Raw genomic sequence first — 13554 nt, forward strand, 5'->3', positions numbered from 1 at the left:
CTTTATTAAAAAAATAATACTTTATTATACAAAGTATACATTCCTAATGGTAATTCCTCTTAATGTTAACTTATATACATTTTTACAGCTTACCTTAGTTTACAATATATGGTTAATGTATGACAATATTACTTTAAAATTTAACTCTCCTCTGTTCGCATCGCATACAACAAATCTATATGGTATTATATAAGAAACCTAAAATCAACGCAATAATAACGCTACTTAAAGAAGTTGCTTCTATTTGTCCGAAACCTGTGCTAGGTTACTAGCCGTAATTATGACGAGTCGTAGACTCAATATCCAAGTCATAATTGTATTGAGCATTAAATTCAAAGAGAATTGAATGAACTGTCCCTACTGTTAAGGAACGACTCGTAGAAATTACAGACCGTATTTTGAATATAGAACCCGTGGGCTTTAATATAATAATCTCATATGGACGGGTTGTTAATTGTTGCAGTGAGGTAGTTTGATCAAATTGTTCGATACAAAATTCTCTATATTTATATTACCAAACCTAATTAACGCGTCTATACAATTATATTAAAAACCGATATAATCACAATAACTGCGTCGTTTTATTGATTCAATAAAATCCATTTTTAATCACAGTACAGATTTGTCTGGGATGTTTATTTACAATATCCAATTTACTTATAGTAATTTTTCTTTGATTTCTCCGTTTACAAAAGCATTACTTTCGCACGTGCTCTCCAGACTTCCTTTTGAATTAATATTTTCAGTCTTATGTCTTACAATACCATTAATTCCATTTGTTCTGGCGTTTAGATCATGAGCTAGTCCATTTATTGAACCGTTCAAATTATATTCATGACCATTAGCGTCTGATTTAACATGACCGTTGCTTGTAGCATGGTCACTGGGTATATCGTTGTTGCAAGAGTCGACTCGGCGTTTCGGCTTTTCGGGCTTGTAGGCATGCATGTAGAAGTTCATGAAGAGGACAATGAATATTGATGAATGTAGTATAAGCCCTGACGCGATGATCCTGAAAGACAACATTGAAATATTGATTATCTGTCAACTGTCAATTGTAATTAAAACTGTCATAGACAAATTGTACGTATGTGAAACATTATTGGTATAATAAAAATTAAAGTAAGGCGCTTTAATCTTTTTAAGTCTGGGCCTTAGATTTCTGTGTCTGTGATCATTTATCAATCTAATATGCAAGTAGGTGATCACCCTCATGTGCCTGACACACGCCGTCGACCTTTTGGGTCTAAGGCAAGCCGGTTTCCTCACGATGTTTTCCTTCACCGCTCGAGCGAATGTTAGATGCGCACATAGACAGAAAGTCCCTTGGTGCACAGCCGTGGATCAAACCCACGACCCTAGTCCAACACTGCTTTCATTATATTTCGTAACATTAATATTTTTTATTTTTTGGGTTCCGAAATTGATCTTTAAAAATTACTGATGATAATGAATTGTAGATTACACATTGTACAGTCGTAAAACTATCGGAATTTTTCCCTCACTCGTTCAGAGGAAGAAAAAATAAAGGTTATTAAGTTATATTAACAAATTTGAACGAAACTGTTATAAAACTTTATTGTATACAAAATGAAAGTCATAATCAATTAGCACTGTCAAGAATCAAATAGAAATCAAAGTTCCGATGGTAAAAGGAACACAGTGTGTGTCGTCACTTGTCACACTTATTCATATTTGAAAGTACGATTCGTTCCGACCGTCACTTATAAACTTACAAGTTTATTCTAAGTCAGGAATTTACTGTCAATATCTGATTCAACGTTTATATAAACCGTTAAATAAAGAGAATTAGAAACCCCATCCGATTTTGCGTCGAGTGAACTAAATACTATATTCTCGAATACGCAAGATGTCAATTGAACGCTTTTAACGAACGAAAAAATTGTGAGCATGGCATATCTTTGATCTAACAATTCATGACTTGCCATAATACTTAAAGAAGAATGATTTAAACAGACCGATCAGGTCAGAATGTAGAACGACGAATCTTTGCGTTTGATTGGACGTAATATAATGGAGTAAGTATATTACAAATGCTGTTGACTAGAATCATTCGCGCCTTCGTTTTATACTTTATGATACATTGTCACCCCAGAATTGTTGAAAGAGTTTTCTCTTGTATGTATATGTGAGAGAAGAAATAAAGATTATTATTATTATTATTACACATAAATGTTTCGTGTAAAGGAACCGGGATTCCTCACCATGTATTATTAAACTGTACTGTGTACTTCTGTGCCATTTGTTTGTTTGTTGATAAAACAATTAAATTAAACTAAATAACTCATATGAAGTTATGAATATAATTTGTATAATATTTCAGATACATTAAGAATACATTTTAACGCCTCTTAAAGAATCATAATTAAAGAATAAATGTTAATTAATTTTATTTTTAAAATTTTGATTTTGACGAGCTAGTAATATAGAATTAAATGCTTACTTTGGATATCCACAATCGCAGATCAAGGCGCTTATTGAATGGAATAACACCAAGAAGAACTGGCTCTGAAATAAAAAATTAGTTTAGTATATGCTCCTGCAATATCATCTATTCCCATATCATATCGTGCCAATGTTTATGTATTCAAGATAGCCAGCTATCTTGAATACATAAACATATACGATATAAAAAGAAAATTAACATATTCCAGGCAAAAGAAGCCGCAGGCAACAGCTAACAAACCATAACTGATGGTCGTTTTGCACTTTCTCTCCTTACACTTTCGATAAGATACAATGATTATATACACGCTAATATTTCATATGTGACTATGAATATAATTTGTATAATATTTTATATACACTTAAAAAATATTTGAAATTAGAATACATTTTAACGCCTCTTAGTAGTAAAATCGTAATTAAAGAGAGAGACAAATGAAGCAATGCAAAACCAGAAACAAAAGACGATCGTACTATCGACTGACGTATGAGTTACAGTCACTTTGGCAGAGTCAGCGTGGATGTGGATCGAGAAAGAAAGAAAAATCAACAATAAAACAGATTTCCTTTATATTACACGCTTTATATTAGCTTCATCTGTATGTATGTATGTATGTAACCGACTCCTTCGGACTCGATTTTGACCCACTTACAAACTGGACAGATTTAATTCAAACTTTGTACACTTATAAAGAATCAGCGACAATATAATAATTTCATAGGTTTATCTCGAAAAAACAATGAAATTTTTTTTAAGTCCACAAAGCAATATAATATTAAATTGAGACAACACGTATTGCTGCTAGGACTAAAAAGTGGAAAATAAATATATGTAGTTTAAAAAAACTATAAAACACGCTTTTAAAGCACATCAAACTAAAAAGTGAAAATTGGTTGCTCGATAGACGAAAAATATGGCACAGAGCGCGCCACGCTTTTTCACAATAATACCAGTATTTTTTGTTCATTACCATTTTCAGCCTAAATTAGGAATTATTTTTCACTTTTTAGTTTGATGTGCTTTAAAAGCGTGTTTTATAGTTTTTTTAAACTATATTTATTTACAGTAATAGGTACACCACAAAAACATATCACACATAAAATAGTTCGTTGTATTGTTCGTTTTATTAAACATATTTCGCAAAATAAGGAGCCTTCGCCGAGTAACTTGTCAGTTAATAGAGAAAGGATACTGCGTTCCGGTGAGCCTTATGACGAAATCGTTGCCTGTTTGGTTACTTTATACTAGTATTTAGTTTCATTAAATGCTAGCCAAGAGTACTGTGGGCGTTCGCCTCTTAGCTTGAAGTCGTGAGTTCAGTTCTCTTAGGGCAAGAGTAGTCGAGACTTACGAAAACTATAAACAGCGCTAAGTCTCGACTCTGTATCTCAACTTATTTTTACAAATTAACTCAATTTGCCTATACTGTTATAACCATATTGTGACAAGTTGTATGTACGATTAAAAGGGAGTGCATTCTGTTCAATAAAACGTGGCCAGAAATAATAGAAAGAAAAAGACATTAGACATTTTCCGTTCTTAAAAATTTGGCTATGTAGGAATAGTATGAAAGAATAAAATAATAAAATTTGCTGTTCATTATCTTATTATGAGAGGAGCATCAAATTCCCTATGATAAAATAATATTTTATACCCTTTTATAAGAAAGATTGGGTGTCGAAATTTCTGAATTTTATACTTACAATAAGACAAACATTTGGAGCATTTAGTTCAGGTGAAAACATTCCCATTATTTCTTTTGCCTATTAGGTAAAAGGTGTGTGAACTAAAATCCGATTGACATTACTGTTCAGAATTAGACATTAACACGACACTGAGATTTACGAAATAATACAAAGTTGTGTTAGTTATTACGAGATATTAACTATGGAGATATACGATAAGCACCTAACTAATTCTACTAACATAGATCTTAAGAAACTATTGTTACTAACTTACTAATCAATCAATGGACTGTATTTGTCTGATGAATAAAATTATTATTATTATTATGTAACTCTTTTTAAAGTCTTCTATACCTTATCCTTTGTCTGTTTAATTGTGACGTTATTTTTTTGTAATTGTAAATCTATTATTTTTACGTATTTTAAGTACCTAGAAACAATACCTTACTCTTAATATTATATTATTTAGCTTATACATTGTTTTTTTTGTGTGTTGATACTGTGTAAGACGGCAATCTGTTATTATTATTATACCAACTTTGTAATGCAGTAAAGTGTTAATAAATAAATAAATATTAATTTTGAATTCTACTTCTAAGTTCAAATTACTGGAAATATTAATAAACGTTCTCTTTAATACTAGCTTTGGAATTTGGAATTATATAATATATGTTAATGATATTAATAATAATTAATAATATTAATAATATTAATAATATTAATAATATTAATAATATTGATAATATTAATAATATTAATTATTGAGATTTGTTTCAAACCTGGGCACACTTAAATTTTCCTTGCGCGCAATTTACACTTGCTCATACGGCAATATCTTGTAAGGAAACACAAAAGGTATAAAGGAAGGAGAGTGCCTAGTCAAAATATATCTATTTATATGTAATTTGTTGTATTAGCCTGATAATTTATTAATCAAATGATTATATTTACACCAATAGCGTATAACAGACGGAAAGATCTGCTATTCTAACAGATGCTGAATTATTTTTACGCATTGAAGCTATTACAAAATGAATTTAAAATAAAACTTAATTTCGGCTCAAATAATTTATCATATATGTTTACTGAAATATCCTTCTTAATTATTTTTATTTATTGCATTTCCATAGCAATTAACAACACGCGTTACATTAATTCATAACCGCAAGGTTTCGTATTAGGTAACAAATGCGTCCGCGCAAAATTCACCTTTTTTTACGTTTCCAGTCACGCAATGTTAAAGACCTAGATTTGATAATGTTTTCAATGAGATGTACTATAACTTAGAGTTGTTGATTAAGAGTTAACGGTTACTTAAGCCATTTAGTAATGATTTTTTTTTATTGAGAAATAGCTTGGCACACTGACACATTGGTAAAAACAAACACAAAATACAATTTTTTATGTGACAGGCACTTAAAGGCAAACATGACATACATATAGAGATCATAACCTATTATTAAACAAAACAAACATTACAAAAAAAAACAATTACTAATCAAAGAAAAAATTTAAATTACAAAAAACTAAACCACAATCCATTTTATAGTGTGAGGGGAGCAACTATGTATATCCAGACCTAGCTCGTTTATAAGAATGCTTAATAAATTAGTTTCAGACGCTACAAGGATACACTGCCCTGTGCTTTCTCCTTGATATTTTTACTCTCTCTCTTTCAGTCGGTAGCTCATGAAGGAAACATCTGGAGCGGGTCTGTTTCCACCGGTTTCTATCCAGCGCACCTCTTATTACAGAGCACAGTTTTGAGGATGATGAGTCTTTTACTTGCTTGGTCCATCTGGTTGACGTGATATTTTGCCTTCTGTATTACCAACGATCAGTTGCTCCAAGTTCTTATCGCCTGTATGGCCGAAATATGCCCGAATATTATATGGCCGTAAAATGTACTTATAATGTACAAACATGTAAATTACTGAGGCGGTTATCGTATTCTTGTATCTTTATCTTGTACGTAGTTATTTACATGTTTAACGATTTAAGCATTCAAATAAACAAAAAAGCGTAGTAAAAATATATTTACTTAATTTCGTTATTTTTTTTGCAGTACTTTTTGTACGATTATGTTATTTTATGGTTTGTCTATTGTCAAACTGCATCAGTTGATGGTATGCGACGTGTGTGGAAAAAAATTAGAAGAGAAATTAACCCCTTCATTTAATGGTGTAAAAAATTGTATTTTTCAAACGTACGTGTTACATACTCAGTCGATACTTAATACATACAGTGGAAATGTGTTATTACAAGTAATTCGACCGTTCGTAAATCCTAGCACTTTGCGCAAGCGCAGATCCCGTCTCTCGGAATTCGAGGTGTGGTGCCAACGACCCTTATTCGTGCGTTGGATTTTGCCAACGGATGTAATGTGCTTTCCTAATAACAACATTCTAGCTTTACCATAAATACCACGTTTTTAAGGCTTTGATAATTTTTTAGCGGCTGATAAGCATATAAAAACAGATTATAATAGTTACGTTCAATATTAGCACTTACAATATAAAACTCGAAATGATTAGGTTCTATTAAAGTAATATAATATGTGGCACTACAACGTTAGGTCTGGGCCTCAATTTGTATCTGTTTCATGATCATTTGTTAATCTAATAGGCAAGTAGGTGATCGGAGGTGTACCTACCTTCTACCGCGAGTTGGCATTAGTAATAACAAAAGAGTATTTAATAAAGTAAATACTTTAATAAATTAAAGTTATTATGAAATAAAAAAAAAATGTTTTATTACAGAGGGCAATACTGTCGACCCCGAACGCTATGTTTATTAGAAGTTGCCCATGAATTCGTCTCAATTTTAAAAGAGCATTACTTTTTTTAGAACGGATTATTACTTGAATTATGACGAATATCTGTACTTTGTACACGTCCTCGATTTTTGGATATGACATACTGGTTTCCTTACACATAGAAAAATCCATTGGATGCTGAACGTACGACAGGGTTTAAAGTCTCTCGTTTAACTTTAAGTCGAACCCTTATGTATGTCCCCGTAAAATTGTAAACACCGTTAGATTGTAATCTATCTCGCGAGATTATAAACTGTCGAAAGATTGTGAACCTCAACGAACTGCTTACAATTTAACGTATTATTATTCGGAAGTTATATGAAATTGTTGGAAAGTAAAATTAATCTGTAATTGACCAAAGAAGTTTGAATGATAACTAAGTTAGTGTAGTACAATCTACCGAATAATAATACGTTAAATTATAAGCAGTAAGCTGAGGTTCACAATCTTTCGACAGTTTATAATCTCGCGAGATAGATTACAATCTAACGGTGTTTACAATTTTACGTTAACATGTATAAAGTTATAGAGTTTTCTGTTTGTTAAGTAATTCAGATTTTACTTACCAACTGCATGGTAGTGAGATATTTCTTCCACCACAAATATTTCTCGTACTGTGGGCCCATGGCTGCTAACATATAGTATGCGTACATTATAACATGTACCAAGTTGTTGACGATGTTTGAGAATGTTCCATGACCACCTGGAAATATTTTTGTTTTTTTAAGAACTCTTAAAAATAATCTTATTGCACCGACTCTTTGACTGAAAGAAAAGAAGTAGGAAAGTGTTTGTGTCCATTATTAATTAGGCAAGTAGAAGTCTTATATTTTGATGTATACCAACATTGAAATAATATCTGATCAAGTTATTTTTTCCGAATCACAATGTTACAAACTCACTCGCACTAACTTAGATATACCAAAATCATACGGTATTATCTACTAAATTTGGGTTTTGTATTAAAATTAATATATATTGAAGAAAATATTACCAAAAATATCAATATCAATAGCCTTAAAGACGTAAAAATCCAGTGGCGCTATTTGGTCTAGATTTGTGTATACGTTTCGTGATAATTTTTTTCTTAAGGCAAGTATGGGATCAGCCTGTATCTGACATACACTGTCGGCTTCCTCACAACATTTTCCATCACCGAGAGAGTGTTAAAGAAGATAAATAACTAAAAATCGTGTAAAATAATTCGTGTAACTCACCAGCAATGAACTTAACCAGCATCCAAGCTTCGAATGGCGTAAGAGAGTGGTGGTAGATATGTAACCATGTGATTTGACTCTTCTTCTTTCTCAAGACGAAGAAGACGGTGTCCGCGAACTCTGAGATCTTGGAGAAGTAGTAAACCCAGCAGAGGTGGAGCATCTACAGCAAATAAAGTTCAATTATTAACAATATAATAGTAATTATAAATCCGTCTAATCTTTTTAACAAAAGTATTTGTCTCTTTTCATCACAGCGTAAACAAGTTTTTACCGAAAGAGACGAAGAAGGACAAGTTCAACAAGAAACAAAAGAAGTCGTGGTGTTATTCAACGTTAAATTCTATTTGTAGTTATTTTTTGTCGTAAATATTGCTGAGAAACAAAACAAGCGCCTAAGAATTCTGTGACTTTCAATAGCGATAGTGATACCGACCCAATTTAGATGTAGTTTTCTCAATAAAGCTGTTTTATTTAGTTTTGGTTAGTTATGATAATAACCGTAACTGGGAAAATATGGACAAGGAAAGCTCAGAACAGAGCAGCTTGGAAAGAAATGGAGGCCTTTGCCAAAGTTGGGCAAACAGATCGGTTGTCGACTCACTAGAGACACTATTTTAAGATTAAAATTATATGAAATTCTGTCTGAATTAATATTATTATAACTATATAATGATATAAGCCATATCATTATATAGTTATAATAATGCTTAACAAGTCGAAAACATTATTTTCAAGTCCTGGGCCTCCTAGTTATTTATTTAGGCGTTTGATTCAGTTATTATTGTCTAGGATTTTAGTCATGCTTGTACAACAAAAGTACTGAGTACAAAAAAATGCAATTAAGTGTAATAAAGTCTATCGTAAACCGCCAAGGTCCCCATTTTCACTCTCAGTATTGCGATGACGAAACATTACTCTTAACCGAGTGACTTTCACTATTACGCTACAAGTTCATTGTGAGGATGCAAAGGTTGGGGTCGGTGAAATTTATTTGCAAACTTTTTCAATTCACGGAATTGTCAAATTACTTGAATTGCCTCAGTATTAATTTGTTTTAGGTCCATTGTTTTGTGTGTAAAGTGTAATCAATCAATACATTTATAGTTTTTCTAATTGTTCTTTTAAATGAACCGTATTTTGACTGAAAACTTAGTTTTTTCATCATCATCATCATTATCATTAAGAGTATTATACAGTGTTATAAGTGAAGTTGTGATTCTCCTTTAGTAAAATAACTTTTGTAAAGAAATAATGAGGTGATTATAATATGACCTCCGTATTCTGTTTTTCAGTTGTCAAATTTACTTACTTCACGGCGATTGGTCGCGTATGTGTCGTCAGCCGATCGTAGATCTAAGCGAATTAAGTTTTAGTCAAATTCTGTCAGTTTACAAAACAAATAAAAATTTATACTTCCTACTTTTTTTACTTTTATGTCTAAAGTCATTAAAAAAATGTATTTATTTGTATAAATTACTGCTAACATAACTTTCTTATAGATATCAGCGAATCTTAAGCGTTGTTTTTTAATTCGTATAAATTTGCAATTAATCCGTAATTAATTCGTTTAATTGCCTTGTAAATTCAAAACTATATAATTTTGCAGAAATTTATAATTGTTACGACGTGTTAAACGTAGAATAAAATCCACATAATTCATATAAATAACATAAATTAAGTGGATTTTATATTTTATACGATTGAAATATTTATGAAAAATACTGAATAGAAAATCAGTCACAATAGACTGTTCTCGCCAGACCTCAATATTTCGCAATGTGGTATAGAAAACTAATATTCTACAATATTAGTATATTATAATATATTTACGCCTGGTAGACAGTACCTACTGGTGACCCCAGAGCTGGTGCTTTCCTCGCTCAACGAATAAGTATCGCAATACAGCGCGGAAATTCTGCCAGTGTTAAAGGTACCTTAAAAAGGTACCGTAAGCCTTTGAATAGCGCCGGTGTATTTGTAGCCCACGGCCTAAGAGTCTATACTCCAAAGGGAACAATTGTATATACATATTATTTTTTATCACTAAGGATAAGGATAGTGTATGTATTTTTGTGAAATAAATATAGGTTTATTTATTGCCATATAGAAAAAATTGCGCCTTTCCATTGTATACCTTTAAGTGAGTAATAATTGAGCTTTACAATAATTAAGCAATCATAAAGGTTAATTTCTCTTTAAATAAGACAGTAACAAAATAAACAGATCGTTGGAAAGTGTGTATTAATGAACTTGACCGATGGCGGACTTTGATATAGACATAAAATCTTTAGACATGTTTTTATAATAAAATAAATAAAATGTGTGTATTCATTATAAACACATTTCACTGTGTGTGGAAACTTTTTAAGTAAAAAATGCCAGCTTATCCAAAACGAACTTAATACATAGTTAATTCCATAACATTTTTTTCTTCTTCAATACGATTGTGTGTGTGTGGGTGCATGTGAGTGAATGTGTGAGTGTGTGGGTGCATGTGAACGAATGAGTGTGTGTAATGTGTAACTTTTATTAATTTACCAAATTTATTTTTAGTAGTTTAAGTTCCCTATGCTAAATATGAGTGTATTTACGTTGAATTAGTTAGTGGCCTGGTAGATTTCGCTAATTCATATCTTGACTAGCACGTCTTGAATCTAAGGTTATGATAAAGAACTGGCTTGCGTTGGCCTATTAACTATTGCCTTTGTTATATGCAAGTCAAAACAGTTAAATCATATAGGTATTTTTATACCAGGGGCTTGAGATAAAATTCCCCGTGTCACACTAACGCCAAACGAATGTGTATGGTCACATGACAAAGCGTAAGCTTATGTCATTCCCATACAAATTTGCTAAGCGTTTTGTAATGTCGAAAAGTAATTTTGTCTCCAGCCTCAGTTTTATGAAAAAAGTATCAAATCAACACCATATGAAATATATTTAATATGTATTACTTAAACAAGTCTAAAAGTTGTATATCTATAAAATAATCGCGGTCAGTATGAACCGGTTCATCTCACTTTCTACTTGACACGGTATAACTTCATTCACGTTCTTGTTAACTTCACTTGGATCATCTGTGAGGCGGATCCCTATACTGACTTGAGAACTGACAGAAAATTTAAATTTAGAAGCTGTTCATTTTCTTTATCAAATTGTGTTATCAATAAATAAATGATATTTTGATAAAACTTAGTAAGTTTTAAGGCGTGTAACAGTGTTCCTGATTGCGTTTCAGTTCCCTTTCAACGTCTTTTATCAAATATGTGCCGTATTTAGCGTGTTAAGTACGAAATTAGATATTACATTTTGATATATTAGTTTGTATTTAAAACATTCGTGCTTTTATCATAATCGACCTTTACAGTATAATTTCTTATTCGCATTCTTTTCTCAGTTTGTCAAGCGTGTCGTTTCTACTACATAATATATGTCTAATATGGCAAATACATGATATGAGACACATGTGATTCATTTAAATTAAGAAAATTATTTATCACATTCAAAAGTACTTGAAGAATTTAAGAATTTCAGTTCTTATAAAAAATTCTGAGAATTCTCACTTATTTGTTTTTTTTAAATTTATGGTATTATTATTATTAATTACTTGATATGTCATGTGGAACATGGTGTAATGGCTGTAGCTCCTTACAAACGTTGTGTAAAAAATGGCGATTAAATTGAGTGGTGGAGAGTTTATTGCCAGTTCTTCTCTCCCGTTCTACGCCCTTGATTTGAGAACTGGCAGTAAATGTAAAATTAGAAGCATTAATATGTATTTCTTTACTGACGAGTCATAAGTGTAAATTATGTTATATGATTAAATGATTTTTTACTTTTACTTTTTATAAAGCGTCGTGATATCTAAACAATCAAAACAAATCCCTGTCTAACAATTAATGATACAATTTCCAAAGTTCCAAAAACACAGATTTAGATATAGTACTTACTCTTTTGGCTGTTTCGCTATTACTGTAGTCAACAGGCTGACACGTAAGGCTGTAGTCGGCCCACCATCCTGACATCAAATGCTGAAAGAGAATATAAATTTAGTATAGAAAGAACAATAAATCGATATATATTACGTTATAATATTTTTAGTATAGTTAATTAAACATAGTTTAAAATTAATGATATTATATCTATATAAGTAAATAAAAATGTTATGTTGGTTCGATCGAGCTGAAATTAGCATGATATATAATCCGCATTAAGAATTGATTTAATTGTTTTTTTTAATTTCCACAAGTATTGCAAAATTAAACTTATATGAAATGTTTTGTTTCTCATTTGTCAACCAGTCAATCACAATGTGTCACAGCGAAGCGTGGCAGGGAACAGCTAATTTAAACTAAAGAAAAAACGTTTGATCAATATAATTGTGAGATCAAAATACAAGTTGAAAAACGTACTCTTTTTCTAACGCAAAGTGACGAGCATTTAAAATACCAAATCAAATTATAAAACAAACTTTCCAAAATTCGTAGACCGCAACCGAAATTCATAACTTGTTTAAACACTAATTTATTGGTATTAATTATTTTTACGTCTCCGTGGCTTCACAGATAAGGCTAACTTTGGGATTCAGAGACGAAACTTAGCGCTAATTTTGAATTTTCATAAATATAAAAGACAGTTGATGAATCTCTTCTCATCACAGTAGGCTGATAGATTTTATAAATGTGCCGTGTGCCCCATTTACACTTAAAATAACGATCTAACTCCGGCGAGATTTACATTAATTGCACGTTTATTCGCCTTTCTGACTAATACTGAATAATTACTGGCCCTTAATGAAAAAATTATACTAAAATTATACCGTTAACATGATTAGAGTAGGCTCGATTTATGCCAAAAGAAATTAAATGTAACATAAACATCTTTTTGATAATTAGACTTTCATAGTTTAAATTCTTTTTACTACCCTAGTCTGGTTAAGCGCTCGATATGAAAGATTGGACTCCCGGGAAAGGAATGTTTTAAGTTCGTAAGCAGAGAAGGAAGAAGGATGAGGTGGTAATAAAGACCAAGATCTAGTCTTCAGGGTTTGGCGCCCAAATTAGTCAAAGGATCACAAAATATAGAATGCCACGATGGCCACTTCGGTCTTGAGAATTTGTCATGGCCAAATTTAGGACGGACACTTGTCACGGATGCATGCGTATAGTAATTATATAATGGCGCTCTTGACTGTATGATCTCTGACGAAATCTCGAACGTCACCACAATTATTTTCCAACGATGCTTTGGTGTATACGTGCAATTTGTAAGCTTTAAGAAAACACAATCTTCACAAATTAGTCTCTCACTGTTTGAACTAAAGTAGGGGCTAAGGAAGATAAAGCGATCGCCTGTGATTGGTCGATC

At 31.6% G+C, this 13554-nt stretch overlaps 1 protein-coding gene across 3 annotated transcripts in view; it reads right to left on the reverse strand.

The window, feature by feature from the left end:
* LOC125056820 (elongation of very long chain fatty acids protein 7-like) overlaps window positions 1-13554 on the reverse strand; it is a 48194-nt gene continuing 34640 nt past the window's right edge. For all 3 annotated transcript variants that reach the window (XM_047660117.1, XM_047660119.1, XM_047660118.1), the window contains 5 exons: window positions 12138-12218; window positions 8185-8347; window positions 7534-7670; window positions 2465-2529; window positions 1-1012 (listed from right to left, as the gene is read on the reverse strand). In XM_047660117.1, coding sequence (XP_047516073.1) covers window positions 658-1012; window positions 2465-2529; window positions 7534-7670; window positions 8185-8347; window positions 12138-12218 — 801 coding nt within the window. In that variant the 3' untranslated portion in view covers window positions 1-657. The remainder of the gene's footprint in view (window positions 1013-2464; window positions 2530-7533; window positions 7671-8184; window positions 8348-12137; window positions 12219-13554) is intronic.

This window comes from Pieris napi, chromosome 15, assembly GCF_905475465.1.
Source record: "Pieris napi chromosome 15, ilPieNapi1.2, whole genome shotgun sequence".
Lineage (NCBI taxonomy): Eukaryota > Metazoa > Arthropoda > Insecta > Lepidoptera > Pieridae > Pieris > Pieris napi.